Source organism: Melozone crissalis, unplaced genomic scaffold (genome assembly GCF_028551555.1).
Source record: "Melozone crissalis strain CALT ecotype California unplaced genomic scaffold, PUWL_Pcris_2 ptg000006l_1, whole genome shotgun sequence".
Lineage (NCBI taxonomy): Eukaryota > Metazoa > Chordata > Aves > Passeriformes > Passerellidae > Melozone > Melozone crissalis.
The window spans coordinates 44,516,004-44,532,776 of NW_026535784.1; the positions used below are offsets into that span (position 1 = coordinate 44,516,004).

Consider the following 16,773-nt stretch of genomic DNA (forward strand, 5'->3'; position numbering starts at 1 on the left):
AGTCAAGTCAAGAGGCACTAAAAATCTTTGCAATGGTAGGTCAGTAGTCTGAAAAACATCACCAATGTGCCCTAGGCCATCCTCCACTTGCATCTTGCACCAACATTAAGGAACAGCACAGTTCTTTATATACTCTCTGTTTAGAGTGTTTACACCAAGGAAATTCCTCTTGTTCAGCGTCTATAACTCCCACAGATGCCAGCCACAAAGGGACCACAGTTGAGAAAAGAATCTCTCTCCTAGTAAGTTTTGTGGTTTTCTTTCTCCTGCATCTTTTTGGTTGCTATTATAATTCCTTTGAAAGAGGAAGAAAGGGGAAGTAGAGAAAACAATAGTTCAGAAGGTGTCACACTTTACAGGGTAAAGCTTAGAGACATTTCATGGAGTAAATGTGTAGAATATGCTTAAACCCAAAGCTGTTGTCAATTTTAACTACTGCAGCTATGCTGATATTTTAATGAAATGAATAAACGAAAAGGATGTTTCTGTATCAGCAGGCACAGAGCAAAGCAGCTTTGTTGCTGGCCATATCCTATTTACTCCCAGAAGCTGCATATAAGAATAAAAATTTAAAAGAATATCAGCAGGTGAAATATTCTTACTTTCCATTATATTAACACATAAAAGCATAATATGGAATGTTACTAAATGTTATTAATTAATACAGTAAGCAATTGATCCTTAAAGCAGCATTTATCAGGAAAGTTGATCATTCAGCTATAAGAACAAGATATAAAGTCTTTCTCCTTCCTCAGGTCCCTTTGAGCCAAGCAGCTGGGCACAACAAACAGTAGTTTGGTTACTGCTGATAATTTCAAATCTGTCTAAATTCAACACAAGGACACGCTTAGCTCCTTCTAGGCATCAGACCTTCTCTGACTAAGCACTCCCCCACTCCACATCAGCACTGTCACATGTAACCAGGGCCAGACTCCTGCATAGAAAAGGGTACAGGAAAGCCCAGAGAGAGGGAACTAAAAACTAGTAGTGCTGAAAAATCTAAAATATCCCAAGAAACACATCTGGTCAGCATCACCCTTTTAGACTGAAGTTTGTCTTCTCGAAAAATAGTCCAGTTATGTCCCACTAGAGAAGTATTAAATGCTTCTGTCAAAAGGAACTATCCTCTGATCTAGTTGAGCAGAACTTTTGATTGTCCTACAGTCAACATCATAGTTGCTCTAGAAGGATAAAAACTGGAGGATGCTACCAAGTAACTTTGCAAGGATAGATCTAGCTATCTTGGAAAAGCTTCCTTTTCCTTCAGGTTGCCAAAAATTTATTACCAAAGCTAAAAAAGTACATTAGTAATATTACACAAGTAAAAGCACAATGTGTTGGAATAAATGAACCTAATTTGTGTAGAGGCTTTTATCTCTCTAATTAATACAGATATGGCCTCGACAGACAGAGTGTGGATATGACTGAAGTGCTGGACTCAAGAGAGCTTGTAAGTACATGTTCTAGAACATCATATTTCATGTCAAAGAAGGCTCAAGGTATGCACTCTCCCCTGCTTATCTGGAAAAGAACATGGTCATGTCATAGAATCAAAGAAAAGCACTGAAAGCTGTACTAAAATCCAAAAAGATTACATCAACAACATGTAGACAGGGTGGGAGCTCAGTAGGACTTTCATGAGAATGTGAGAATGGCTGGGAGAGCTGGATCCATCAGTTTCCCATTAACTGCTGCTGCAAGTCAATCTGAATGCATTTCTCATCAGCTAAATAAGTAATGTAGCACAGAAAGAGCTGAAATCCTATTTAGGCTACGTCTTTATATTCCATGTTCATCCCCATGTGATTTTGCAGAATTAAGCCTGGTGGGTGTGTACAGACAAAAGTTTGCCATCCTCTATCCACTTGCATTAACTTGTGCTTAATTGTAACTGCGGTCAGTACAAGGCACAGTTACTTGTAGTAACTGACAAACACTCCTAGGCAATTTTTCAAGTATACAGACTTTAACTATTCTTAATAAATAAATAGGGTTTGTATTTTATAAATAATAAATAAACTTTAATTTTCCTGGAGTCACACTTATGAAGGGCTCGTCATTGCTTTGCATACTATCAAGAAGTCAAACATAAATCTGCCAGCCCTATTCAACTGGCTGAACAGCAGATTTTGAGTATGCAGTTTGTGCTTGAAACCCCTATAGCCTAAAGGCAGATACACATTTGTAATCTTTGCAAACAACACTGAATTTGGAGAAACAACTGGCACACCAAAGAGGAGTCCAGAGGCACTGTCCAAAAACCTGGGGACTGGATCAAGAGAAGTCTCCTGAAGTTCAACACAGGTAAGTGTCAAGTTCTGCAGCTGTAGCACCAAGCACCAGGGCAGGCTGGGAACACAATGCTGTAAAGACCCAGGGGTTACAGGGATGCCAAGTAAAACATGAGGCAGCAGCATGTTCCCAAGTAAACAAAGCAAACTGTTACATGTTACATCTGGAGCATGACCAGCACATTGAGGCTCTGCTTGATGCCTGCAGGGATTTGTGTCTCCCACAATTCTATGTCTGGGTCTGTATGTCCCAGATAAAGGACACTGCAAAACTGGGCAGAACTATCAAAATGGTCATGTTCTCACAACTCATGATGTGTAACAGCTTGTGGGCCTCTGTAGTCTGGCAAAGAGGAGGCTAAGGGGGAAGCCTGGAACAACCTGAAGGGATGTTACAGAAACTACAGAGGTTTCAAGCAGTAGCTGCACAAAATCATAGGTGACCTGGTTCAACCACCTCAAAATTCTCCCAAGTTGTGGTTAGGTATTTGGTCTATGATTCCATGAACCTGTTTCAAATTTCATCTCGAAACACTTTCACTGTTCCTACTGCAGAGTCTCCAGGTAGGACATGCAGGTATGCCTAAGTCTTGTTGTGTCACAAATGTAACTGCTTAGTCCTTCTAAAAATTAGCAGAGCACTGATTGGAAAATCATCATCTGACTAGTCCTGCTATCTAACTTTCATTTAATAAATGTTTTCCTTTTCTTTCCAAACAGGTTAAGTACTCTTTTGCTTTACAAAACAGGTAGCAGTTTGGGGCTCATGAAGAAAAGATCTCAAACACAAGTAAAAATTACTCCTTTTACACCTAAAATTATTTCATTTCACTTGCAAACAATATGTTAATTTTAGAATATTTTTATTATAATTCATTTGTTATGATATTTACTCAACAGTGTATGCAGTTTTGGTACTTCTTGAACTCTCATATATATGAAGATAGACTGTGATTGTGAAATACCATGCAAGCTAAGTCTTACTACTAGGAAAAAACAACATGGTGACTGGGATATAAAATTAGCTTGACTTGGTAAGTCCTTCATATTATTCCATGGTGTGAGCATAACTGTGAAGAACAGGGAAGACAGACTCCCTTTTACTGGGGTCTCCAGTTATAAAGGCAAAATAAAAGGAGTTTGAATGAGGCTTGATTTCTGTTACAACATTTCAATATTGAGGAAAGAGTATTAATTATTTATATCTTTGAAGAGAAAAAGAAGGCATTAAAAATGTGAATTTAGGTTTTAAAATATTCCCACGGAATTTGTGAGATGACAGTATACATGACACAAATGGAACACAAGTACCACAGAGACTGTTTTTTGAACTGTTTGCTAGTAGAGCTGCAAAAGTATATTAACTCTCAATTTTTCTATTAAAGCAAGCAGTTGGAACCTCAGAGCTTATTAACTGTTAGGAGGCGATGCATATATAATGAAATAATATCTAGAAACTTTATATTTTGAAGTGAATAAGGAGTTTTGGTCTGAACATAAGCCTTTGAAAATGCTGAGTTAACCTCTAGCTGTCATTGTGGCACATGTTGCACCTTGAAATCTCTGTTCATGATGGAATGTCCCATTAGAAAACCACATTTTAGGAACAAATGTTTTCACATGTATCAAATCAATATTTCTTTTGCATGACCTGCCTTTTTAGGTTACTTGTTTACTTTCACATTTCAGAGTTCAAGGTAAAAAATCTAGTTTTCACTTAATTTCTATTTCCCCATCTGGGTCAATCACAACCTTATGCAATATGTTAACTTTAAATCCTGCATGAGAATGGGAGTAGAAAGGAAGACAACTTTTTACAATCCACTCTCTTGGTCTTGTTGTTTCCCCTTTTTTATAGAAACAGATTTGAGTGGGCTAAATTTAAGCTTGGTTTTATTTACCTGCTTCATTTTTTGCACAATTAAACACTCTTGCAAGTAAAAGGTTATTTAGATGAATTAATGCTTATAGATACCTCTTCAGAGGAATTTTTTTTAAGACAGAGCTGAGTTCTCTTATCCTTTCAGCAACTGTTTGTCACTCTTTGCTGGCATGTCTACATTTTCTCTCTAATACATGAGAAGTCAGATTTTCTCATCTTTATCTGACAACATGATACACTGAACTGGCTTGTCATTTGAGAATACAACTAATTCCCCTGTGCCACAAATTCTCCAGGGTACTAAACAGCTGCAACTTTTTCTGGCTTTCACAGATGTGAGTCACTGCAAAAAAACCCCAAAACCCTCTGTCTGTAGATCATAAAGTCAATAATTCTACTAAACCATGATGAGTATTTAAACATGAAACTTTGACAAGTCATCTCAAATATAAAGGCACTATGGGCATAGTTTTATTATGCATCACTTAATTACCCATTATCCTATGGTCATATATGCTCAAGCAGAATACAAAAGCTACAATTTGGGCCCAAATACCGTCTTAAATCAAATCTGCAGTCTTTATACATAATACAGGGCAATGGGGAACTGAGGCTATAATCTGACTACACTGAGGTTTCAGCAGCAAAGCTGGTTTCAACAGATTACCTTTTCTAAATGCTCTGCAACCAGGTCATGTAAGGCACTGCAATACAGCGTCACTTGAGCCCACAACACACATGGAAACCTGTCATTTGATAGAGTTTTCTGTACTCAATTCAAAGAAGTCATGTCTCAGCACTGAATGTAAGTTTTACTTTCATTAAATGAATGCCTCAATGCCTGTATTGAGCATGCAGATCTTTCATGTCAAAGCAACCACAGGTTTTTTTGCCTGATGGTTTTGTATTACCCTTAGATTACATTAGATGAAGCAGCAGAAGCATCTAGAATGAAAAGATTCAGATGATATGCTGAATTCTGGGAACAAATTAGTTCCTCAGACACAGAGCAGAATAGTATGCTCACCTAAACAAGCAAAACTGGGCTTCTAAACTTGAACAGAGCCTTGGAATGTTAGAACTTAACCAAAATCCAACACCAACACGTGCTACATGATCAAAGCCTGAGTGGTACAGAATCTGTTACATAAACACAACACCACAATGGACATCAAAGCCCCACTCTGGTTGTTCTTGGAGATGCTGACAAGTGAGTGTTAAAACAAATATTGTTAAAACATAAATATTTTCATTCCAAATTGTGACCCAGCTCAGAAGAGGCCTTTTTATTATAAAGCTGCTTTTGCCAGAAGTCAGAGAGCTAAAAGAAATTTAAAAATCAGGGGCTTGCAAGAATTTCTGAGTTTTCAATTTTGACATGTACTCCTTGGTCTCAGATTTACATGTCTGCCCAAAGACAGTCTAATCTTACTCTGGAAGCAGGCTCCTCAGCTCTTTTCAGATTGTAAAAAATAAACTTCTGGTGATGGGAAAAAAACAATAGGCTCATCTACATATTTTTTAAAAATTAGAAAGGGTCAAGCAGAAAAGCCTTGTTTCAAAAAACCTGCCAAAACGAAGTCATTTTTTAAATGTGCCTATTGACCAGCTTTCAAAAATCCAGAAGTTCTTTATGTACAGCCAAAGATGCTGTTTTGTTGATAACAACTTCTGATTTTAGAAATAAAGTAGTTTAAGTAGTTGCTAGGTATGCTCACTTCCAAGAGATAACTCACTATTGTGATCGCTGAGGTACAAAAAACTGTTCAGAAGTGGAAGAGCTAAAAGTAGGCTAAAACCAATCCAGTAGTGCACAGCTGTTGCTTTTTAAAGCCTGTTTAATATAAATTTAAAGAAAAAAAAAAGAAAACATAAAACAAGCCACCCCTTGCTTAACTGAAGTGCTGGATTATCTAGGGCATTTCTCTCTCCAGCCATCTGTTTTGAGCTGGGTGCATGCACTGAACTCAAATTTTATGTTCACAAGAGAACTCTGCCAGTTTCTTCCAGAGACTGTGGGAGAAGTCTCAAATTCTACCTTGTTCTCAACAGCAGAAAAAAGAACTGTGATACCTTGTACAGGGAGAAGTTATGACCTTCATAAAGGTAAGCAGACACTTCAGATGATGTCTGGGATGAAGCTGCATTCCAAAAATTCGACTGAATTGCTTTTTGTTTGTTTCCACCATTCTTGCCTTTGGAGAAGTATGAGTCCAGACTAATGTATGTGTGATTAGAAGCATAACATCTTGCAAGGAGAAATTCCTAACATTTTCTGGGAATATCAGAAAACATCAGAAGCCATCACCTAATGGCTACAAAGTGAATTTCATTCTGGAAGTGCAGAATTTTCTCTATGCTGCTACAAGATAGAACAAAGGTCACTGTATGTAAATTAATAGCTTAGGGTACTGTGCTTACTGTTCCTTTTACAGAAGGATGTTCTAACATGATGATCTCCACATTAAATTGATTCTTCTTTGATATAACAAATTATATAAACTACATAATTCCACCAATTTGAAAGAAAAATCAAGTTTACCAAATAGTTTTCTCTATCATCAAATACAGCTCTTTCTTCATTTAGCAAGTTCCTTAAGAGGCTATGCATTAGTATAGCAGCATTTCTAGGAACAGAAAGTTCCTAGAAAAAAGTGCTTCTGATGGTCAGAATCAGTCCAATGTCTGCATTCCTCTCCCAGCTGCATCAGCTGGGGAGCCAATATTACTATGCCATGAAAGGGTGGAATGACCCTGCCACTTCACATACTTTCACCAAAACTGGACAGTTGAAGCTGTAGCACAGACAAGTGAAAAAAGCAGGAGCCCAATGACTTCAGTGGTGCTCAGTGTGGGCTTTCTTTTATATAATGTACCTATTGTACGTTAGGCAGAACTGAAGCATGATTTTAAGCCAGTTGTAAATAACTTGATATTTAACCAAAGAAAAGAACATTAAAAAAAAAAAACAAACAAAAACCAAACCCAAACCACTTCAAAAGTCTTGAAATTACAAAGCTGAGCACCAGTTTTTCAATTCTTTTCCTAACAAAGATGGTGAAAAGGGTATATGGTAAAAGAAGCTGTCATGGGTTTAACTAATAAAGAAAGAACCTGATGAGGAGAGAATGTGAGATGGAAGGGAAGATAGAAAAGAATAGCTAACTGGGAGCAGACAATATTGAAAATTGGGCAATGAAATAAAGAAGTCTGAAGGAATAGGAAAGCTGTGAAAAGAGAGTACAAAGAGAACCAAAAGAGTATTAGGCAAACTAGAAAAGAACTGAATAAATACATTGTAACATCAGATGGAGATAGGTGGGCTCTGCCTGGAAAGTGTACACTGTATTTCGGGCACTACTGCACATAAATTGATTACTATCTTTGATTTGGCTGAGGCACTATCTTGCTGTAAATGGGTGATGGGATTTTCATTGCAAAAGCTTTAAAAAAAAGCCAACTCTCTTGCCCCCAAAACCTGCTTGATTCCTGCCAGCATCTCCTTACATACAATTTCCTCCTTTCTCTCAATCACCAATGCTTCCCTGCTTTTCCTGTAATTCCATATGGCAGGAGCCAGCATGTCTATATGTTCTCCCTGAGCTTTGCAGAGAAACGGGTAAGAAAGCCTGACAAGCTTTGCAGGATGAGAGCAAATTTGTATTTTTATAGTGTATTAGTGGATTTCTAAATTCATTTGCTTGTACCAGACATTTTTACAACAAACGTGTTCACAGACTGCTTCTCTGTTCTGGTTGTCCTTTTTTTCCTCCCACAGAACAACACCCTGATCCTAAAATCATTCAACACAAGCAAGGAAGAGGAAGGAGGAAAAATTGTGGCTCCCAGTCACTTGAGGGAGAAGGAAAAAAAGAGAGAGCAGTAAGTACGAAAGTGCCTCGTAACTGTTACACTGCTGCTGCCACTCCTCTTGAGGGTCACACACTGCATTTCCTCTTCACTTGCTCAGGCAGTTCAGGCAGGGTGTCTCAGGTATTTAAACAACAGAGTTCTACCATGGCCAGCGATCCAGTGATGCCCAGAGCACACATGAAGGACTGCAGAAGGAAGTGGTCAGATACAGAAGATGCTATCACCAATAGAGCAGGCTCAGAAGACCGACTTCAGTCGGTTCCTCCAAAGGCCCAGGAGGGGTAAGTTAAACATTCTGTGGACAGGGAAGATTTAGATAAGAAAGATGTGTACAATCCTGCTTTGGTTTTAAAACCCTTTTCTCTTCACATGCTTTGTTCCTGCTGTCAAGATAAAAGAGCATTTTGATTTAAGGAATCATTCCAAAGCCTTCATATAGCAAAAGCAGCTATTTGGCAGTACTGAACTCAAGCTTTGCCTGCAGGGTACTGGGTGCTATTGACAGTGAACATGATGGAATTTCTCCACAGGAAAGGGATATGGGAATGAACTTAGCAAGGCTAAAGCAAGGAAAAGGTAAGTTACTGGTCCTGTAAATAGTGGCATGTGCTTGTAAGGTTGCATTTAATGCTAGGAAAGTTAAAATAGTCTAATTAAAGTCACTGGGACTGTCATATCTAACATCAAAGACAGGAAGCATTTCTAAATATGCTCCCAAGAGGAAATCCCAGCTGCTGGAGAGCAAGGCACCCTCAGCAATAGGCAGAGCTCCCCAGCCAAACATTTCACTCACCCTAGAGATTACCAAGACTTGAAGATGTTCAGGTTTGTCTGATTTTGATATTTATGTAAAAGATCTAGGCTGGCAGCATTTTCAGTTCCCATTCACAGAATTAATCCATATCATACAATTTTAGTTCCCAGCCTGGGTATAATTAAGGGCAAAAGGGGTAAAGCAGAGTTTGTCAAGCGCTGAGTATGAGAGCTCTCTTCTAAGTGTAATCCTCTAATGTACAGAAGACAGGATGAGAGGAAGGTGAGTACCCCGTTGTACATGGTGTTCTTTCTGCACAGATGTATTCTAGAGGTAAAGGCAATTACTGAAAGATAAAGAAGGCAATAAGGACAGGATTTTCACCTCCAGGTTTTGTGCCTTGATGCTCCATGCTAGTACATCATGAAGACCATAAATGTACAGGCAGCTGACAGTGGAAATAAGGACTCAAGACTACCACGAGATGCTGAGCTGTCACCTCCCCAGGTCTCCCAAGCACAGGTCTGTTTCCCACAGGCTCAATGGCAGCCCTGACAAATTTCTAAAGGGTTTTGTTCAATCCTCATCACATCATCCATCCTATAATGCTTAGCTGCTTTCCTCCTTCAATCCCAGTCTTCTCAGGCTCCATCTCTCTGTCCAGTCTTACTCCCAAATACATTTGCAGAGCATACACAGGAAAACTGAAAGGCTGCTATTAACCATGTGAATTTAAGTACTTGATTAACTGGATTTAATCAGATACTGAAAAGACTTGTCAAACTGAAGTCAACTGATAGGAAGGGTCAACAAAAATTTTAAATTATACATAAATTTTGTATATGTGTTCAAAACCATTGTGTCTGACTGGTAAGTATCAGTGGATGGAACTGACTGATGAATTCAAACACTGATTAACTTCCATGAACCTCGCTGGGTTATTGCTAACACAGTGAATAGCTCAGTATTTTGATAAAAGCTCAGAACTGATAAATGCCTCAGATGTTCCTATAATGTACAACTAGGAGGCAGTAAGTTTGTACGAGCTGTTAAATGTGAAGGAAATGGGACCTACTGTTGAAGTAGACCACTAAAAATATTTTCTTTGCAAGAGTGTGATTTAAAAAAATTTTTATTTCCCCTGATTTTTAAATGTGTAAGTGCAATTTTTATAATACATTTGTCTGACCTAGAAATGGAAATCATGAAAGCATTTAATTTATTTTAAACTGCAAAGTTTAACACAACTTCATACATTCATCCATGCTGTCAGTTTATGCATACTCTTAACTTCAACTACTTCAGACATACACAAATTTTTTCCCTGACATTTCTTATCATAATTTGTGGAGCTGTATCTGAAAATGCTTCAGGTCAGAGATATTTCTAAGACACATGCCTTGCCTGTGCACACTTACACTTGTACAGTTAAGGCATGCTGTAATTATTTGCAAGTCCCAAAGCTTCATGCATTAAATTCTGTCCTCTACCTGGAGATAAAATGAACAGCAGTTATCTGGTTTATAGATTTGACAAATTCTTCTGGGCATCTGCCAATTTTGTAATCTACTTGAACTATAGCTTAAGAACCATATGAGATCACCAGGGTGTCTGCACAACTTCAAAGCTCCCTAAGCCAGAGCTGTGCCGTTCTCAGGCTGAACAAACGTCGCCAGGCTCTGTGCACAGCTTTGAGGCTCCTTGAACCACAGCCACTTGTTCCAGAGGGTTTACAAATTCAATTAGGCATATCTGGAGCACACATAAATTCTAATACACATCAGCTATGTTTCTGCACTAAAAGGAACCTTTAGTTATTCAGAAATACATAGCTTTTAACTACCATTTTACTCTACCAAAACAAATTTCATTTGGTTGCCATTATAATAAAATCTGTAAATAGAAAAAAATTTCTATACCATATTTAACAAGAAGTGGCCCTGGGAGATTGTCCTTGCAGTGAAAGCTGCTACTTTTAAAATCCTTTAGTAGGAAAAGCTCCTTGTCTAATTAAAATCACACTGCCATTAGAAAAACTTCTCCATTAGCTGGAGAACACATATTAACATTTCAAGAACCTAATTTCCAGAAGCTTAGATGTAGTTCCTAATCTATTTTAATCTGGAAACAAGTTAGCATCTAAAACTTAATGCCTTCGACAGTATCAAGGCAGCAGGAATGCTCATTTTACCCAGCACAGCATGTGAACAGACCCAGGTGGACCAGTCAGCAGTGAAAAGTGGGTTTTCTCTTACATAAGTAACTAGGTCACCATCTAATGTCCCTTTGTTATCCTAAAACATGAACTTCATCCTGTGACAGAGTTAAGAAGGAATAATAACCAACCTCCTTGACAGATGCCACAGAACAATCTCCATAGTCTTCTCTCCTGTCAAACAGTAATGACATTATTTTCACTCTCTTTTGAACAAATACTTGTTTATGCTGGTCTCTTCTTTTTGTTTTACCTATTTATATATAAGTAAATTCTGAGAACTTCCAGAAATAATTCAGCTTTACTTGAGAATGATGGAAAACTATAATGGCTCTTCTCAAGCACTGTCAGCAGCATACAATTGGTACCATTAAAAAAAAAAAGCCAAGAAAGTAATAGTTATCTGATTTTTTTTACATTATCCTAGCTATTGTCTTTATATTGTGGGGAAGGACAGAGAGTAGACTTCCTTCTTTCTTCCTCCTATTTCTGTCCTCTGTTGCTCTATTCATCCATCTTTAGTTCTAGTATTTCTCTCCCTTCATGCATTTCCCTTAAGGGATTTCTGTTCTCTTCTATTCTTGTCTTTGTAGCTTTCTCATTTCCATTATTACGGCTTTTGTTTCCTTCAGGTTTCAGCTGTTCTTCTGCCCTTTCCTCTTTCAGTTTGATGCTACAGAAAGCCAGGCGTTCCTCACAGGCTTCTGAAACTAATTCTGAATCTTCTGTTCTCAGGAAACATACTTGTGAATGAAGCCTTTAACCTAAAGCTAAAGACAAAATTGGTTGGTTTCAGTCTCACACAGTAACAGAAGAACACAAATATTGGCCTGATCACAGGAAGAGTTATTCATTGAGGAAGGTCAGTCAGAAGTAACCTAACCTTTCTGGCTGCTTTAAAAGCACACTTCAAGGTGTGCTCTTACTGAAGCAAGAGATGCAGTCTAAAAGCAGCTTCTTCTCTGTTTATGTTTTAAAGAGAAGACTTTTACCAAAAGCAGCCTCATTTTTTTCAAGAATTCTAACAACCCTTTAAACTTGCTTAAACTGGTGTATTCTGGCTGGCTAGAAGTAATATGCTGGTGGTGGTATTAGAAGTCTCATTGTTTTAGCAAAAACTTTAAAAGAAGTACAAATTATCTTTTTGTGCAATTGACATAAATCTTGTCAGATTCACATTTCATAAAAGAAAACTAGCAAAAGAGCCCAAGGTGGAAGACTTTTTCCCATTAATTTTTATTTGTCTCATCTGAAGCTACTGATTACATTTTTTTGATCAAAATCAGGTTGGTCTACTCTATCTTCCCAAAAGCAATACTGGACACAGCCACACCTCAAGCTTTACATCCTCCTGCCTCCTCTATTTCATGAACCATCACCTTGAAGATAGGCAATGGTTTGTTACACCCTGCTCGGTGACTCAGTTTCAATGTAGTGTTCCACAATGACGAGGCTGGCTGCACGTGCTAATTCTTCAGGGAAAGGGGGAGGGAAAATTGAGTATATCTGGGAGGAGAGCAGTAATATAAATCTTTGTTCTGATAACTAAGTGGACAGTACTAAAACAAATCCATCTACATTATAGACTGGGGATCTTACATGTTTTGTCACTGAGCCTAGCAGGCTGAATATGCAGTTTGTAGCCCAAGTGAACACCTATGTCTGAGCAGAGGCTGCCTTCCATTTCCTGCTAACAAGACCAGGGCTCTCAAAATGGAAGAATGTTTTTATGAGCTTTCACTATTACAGACTGTAACTGACACTTCAAACAAAGTGATAAGTGACATGAAAACAACTGTATCCTGTACTTGTATTCTGCATACAAACTCTCATATGTGGTGTTTTTCCATCTTCCGGGCTCAATGGATCACTGCTGAGTGGTTAAATTGTAACAGAGCTCCTAATTTTTATTTCATTAATTTACATCTGAGGAATAATTGCAGCCTGCTTACAATAACCACCATAGGTCACTGCTCTAAATTGGAAAGATTTTCTGGGATACAGTGTGATTGTATGAGTTTACCAGTTGTGTTTTTTGAGGTTAAAACCAAGAACTGACTGAGGAAAGGGACCGTTCATGGTGAACTGCAGTTACATAAGTAACTGAAAAGTAAAAGCCTTGTGTTTTAGTAACAACAGAAATAAAGTAGTGGTGGTGCACATGTCACTTAAAGTATTATAAGTTCTCCACTGCCAGGTCTACTTAAGGCCACCTACCTCTCAAAGTCAGAAGTTGAATAGTGTTCAAACTCTACTCAGATACAGCTTTACAAACTATAAATGCAAGCAACAGAAGTTACAATTCTGGAAAGAGCCCATGTTACTGAGAGGAAAGAGCAACCTCCCGGAGGAAACAACTGCCATGGTAATGTCTTCAGAGGAACGCACACATGGAAACAGTATAGCAGAAGACTTAAAGAGTAAAGAAAAGGCAGATCCATGTATGCATAACAAGTATTTTTAACTACAGAAATCTTTTGATTTGACTTGAAATTTGCTTGGGCTTCCATGTTATATCTTAGTATAGAAACCAGTTAATACTATGTCAGCCTGCATACATACTGAAAAGACTGTATGTTTAAATCTAAGATATCACTGCACTCTTTGCCACAAGCACTTGTTTGTTGAGCATGATTTCTGGAAGGTATAAAAGCCATTGGAAGCGCAAATTCCTCCTTGATTTAATTCTAAGGATTTTCAGCTTTTATGCTATGTGTTACCAAAAAGAAAGTTATAACCTGAAGGAGGGAATCTACTGCTTTGGCTGTGTAAACATAGATCTTAGACATTTAAAGTCACTACAGTTGTCAGCCAAGGTGAAACTGATTTCAATCTTTGCTGCTCACAAGAGCTGCTGCAGAGGCTACTTACAGTTTGCTTTGATTTTAGAGACAGCAGAATCAGACCCTGATATGTGAAGAATAGAAAAAGCCCCAAAAAACCCTTCCTCAGTGTTTTCACAAGCAATCTCTCTGGGCAGTTATGGACAAGTGCTGAAATAACAGCCAAGTTATTTCAGTCTTCCTGAAAATAATTATAACTACTCTTACTTTAGCAGCAAGATTTAGTAGCAGATTCTCAAGCTGTTTACAAACGTGCCTGAAACTGAAGTGTAGTTTCCTCCAAAAAGGAGTGATGTGCTCATCCTGCACCAGCTTTTCTGAGCAGGTTTTAGCTGGTACCCTGAAGTCACTATTTTTGAAAGCCAAAATAGCTAGACTTTGACCAGAATGAGGAGACTAGTAGTCTTTGTGAATGGAGACCAGAAGCATAGGCAAACTAAATTTTGGTATTTTGCCTTTTCAACCCTCATGAAAAAGAGATCTTCACTACATTGTTCGAGTTTAACCTATCTCTGATGAAATCTGACAGTTATTCCTCACATCTGACCCTGGCAGCTTCTAGTTTGAGTGATTCTCCAAAGGTTTTCTTCTGCTTTACAGGAGTTAAATAAGTATTTAACCTCATTTCACAACCAGAAAAATCGAGGCAGAGCAACAGCTTCCTTCCACAGAAACTTCTAGTTAAAAGTGAAAGATGAATGTGATCTGCAAAGAAACTACTGATATATCTAAGGCCACAGGAAGTGCTGATGTCAAATCCCCGAGCCGAGTTCAGGAGCTGCCACCTCCTTAGCCTGGTTGTGAACCATAGTTCCTCGCCCTATGGACCTGCATCCTGATCCCACCATCACGTCTGGCAGACTGGCTGGGTCTCTGGCAGCTCAACGTGGGGACCTCCTACCCATCCCTAGGATCTACATTACAGCCAGATTTCTGGAAAATCTGTTTTATGGTAGCTGTTTCATACCTGGAGAGATGTAGCTTTGTGCAAGAGAATGAGGTGGAGAAGGCAAGAGAAATTCACCAGCAGCTCTGTTACGAAAACCCAAATACCGTGCTTCCCGGTCTCGTGTAGCATTTGTTGGGCACTCCATACAAGTGTCAATCAGCGTGAAACTACTTAATTTATAATCTTAAGACAAAAAAGGGAGAGGTAACATGGCTGCATTTCTAGACACGATTCACGCTCTAAAAGACGGAGAAATAGGAGGACCCTTGTCTTCCTCAAACAATGAGCAGAGATTATAAAACAATCTAAGCGTACTACCCCAACTTATCTCCATTACGCAAACAGTAACTGGGAAAGCGTCCTGGGGGTGCCTTACATAACTCCTTGCTCTGAGCCCCCCTTGGCACCCGGGGAGTTGCTCTTTCCCCTAACCCCGAACGCAGCCCCGGCTCCGCGAGTGCCGTGCGGAGCTGCCCGGGCTGGGCGCAGCCGGCGGGCGGCGGCAGCGCATCGGCAGCCGCGGAAACTTTGCGCCGCAGGGGCCGGGCAACGGCCGCGGCAGCGCCGGGGGAACCGAGGGGGCTCGGCAGAGCCCCGAGCCTCCTCCCCGGCGCTGCGAGGGACGCGGCCGATAGCAAAGTTGCACCGGCCGCCTCTTCCCGCCCGCCGGAGACGAGAGGGCGGCGGCCTCCGGGGGCAGAGGGGCGGCGGCAGGGGCTCCACAGCGCGGAGCTGGGGCGACTTACCCATGGTGCCGCCGCGGCCTCCTCCGCCTCCTGCTGCTGCTGCTGCTGCTCCTGCAGCCGCCGCCTCTCCGCCGGCGCGGAGGGAGGCGCGGGAGGCGTGTGCGCGGAGCGAGGCGCGGCGCGGAGCCTGCGTGCGGCGGGCTATGAGTCAGGGCAGCACATCCGGGCACGGCCGGGAGACACCCCGCCCGACAGCCTGGCCGCACCGAGCCGCCGCTGCCGCCGGGGAAGGGCGGGAGCCGTGCAGGGAGAGAGGAGGCGGCGCGGGGCCCGCGGCAGCGCCCCCGGCTGGGGAGGAGGCGGCGGCGGGGCGGGACCGCTCCCAGCGGCGGCTGCCGCCCCTCGGGCCTCCTTTGTTACAGGGGCTGGGGTGGGGCCGCCGCTGGGTCCCGGGGGCGGCTGCCGGGGATGGAGGGAGAGCGGGCGCGGCGGGGTGCACCACATCCCCGCACAGCCGTCGCTGTGCGCAGCTCCTCGGTCCGCGAGGAACGTGGGGTGGTTTAAACACGGCGCTCGCCGCCGTTTTAAAGTTCATATTTAATGATACGGACTCAAAGGAGGAGCGTTTTCCAAGAAGGAGGAGATTACGCTGGATGTATAAGGGGATTTTTTTTGAGGTGGTTTTTATGAGGAAAAGGATCAATAGAGGAAGCTGTAGGTGATGTCCTAGTGCTGCACGTTTTGCTGAACCAACATGCCAGGCTTTACACCCAAAACTGAAGGGCACGAGGTAGATCTGTGTGGAAGGCATTTTTAACAAGAAAACGAATGTCTCTGTTCGTTGGTCCCTATTCCTTTCTGCCCTCGAGTTCAGTATTTGTAAAATAAGGAACAATAAAGAACTGTTTGCTGTTACAGTTCTCATTGCATTTTCATGGAAAACATTTGAGGGGAAAGGAGATGTTGAATTGAGTCGCTTTTGTGGCATTTTCCAAATCTTTTCATGGTCATGTATTCATTATTCAGGTCTTACCTGAGTAAATCCTTAAGTATGGTTAAATAGAGTAGGACCACAGAGCATGAAAATAGGGGTTTGTTGCCGTGTAGAAATGGATAGGCTAGGGACAATTCTGATGAGTGATGCAAACAAAAAGTTTTAGTTGAATCATGCCCCACAGTGGCTTCACAAGTGACACCAGTAGTCCCTCTCACCAGCAGTCAGCAGCTGCCAGGGATTTCCTCTCTGGAACACGTCCCAGGAGCTTTCATGCCTGTAAAAG

At 40.7% G+C, this 16,773-nt stretch overlaps 2 protein-coding genes across 4 annotated transcripts in view; one reads left to right on the forward strand and one right to left on the reverse strand.

Annotated features, from left to right (window-relative positions):
* RAP1GDS1 (Rap1 GTPase-GDP dissociation stimulator 1) overlaps nt 1-15,680 on the reverse strand; it is a 90,659-nt gene extending 74,979 nt beyond the window's left edge. For 2 of the 3 annotated variants that reach the window (XM_054295976.1, XM_054295975.1), the window contains exon 1: nt 15,554-15,680. In XM_054295976.1, coding sequence (XP_054151951.1) covers nt 15,554-15,557 — 4 coding nt within the window. In that variant the 5' untranslated portion in view covers nt 15,558-15,680. The remainder of the gene's footprint in view (nt 1-15,553) is intronic. The other variant, XM_054295977.1, reaches the window with a different exon arrangement.
* The window catches only part of TSPAN5 (tetraspanin 5), a 244,698-nt gene that overhangs the window by 160,602 nt on the left and 67,323 nt on the right, over nt 1-16,773 (forward strand). The window lies entirely within an intron of this gene.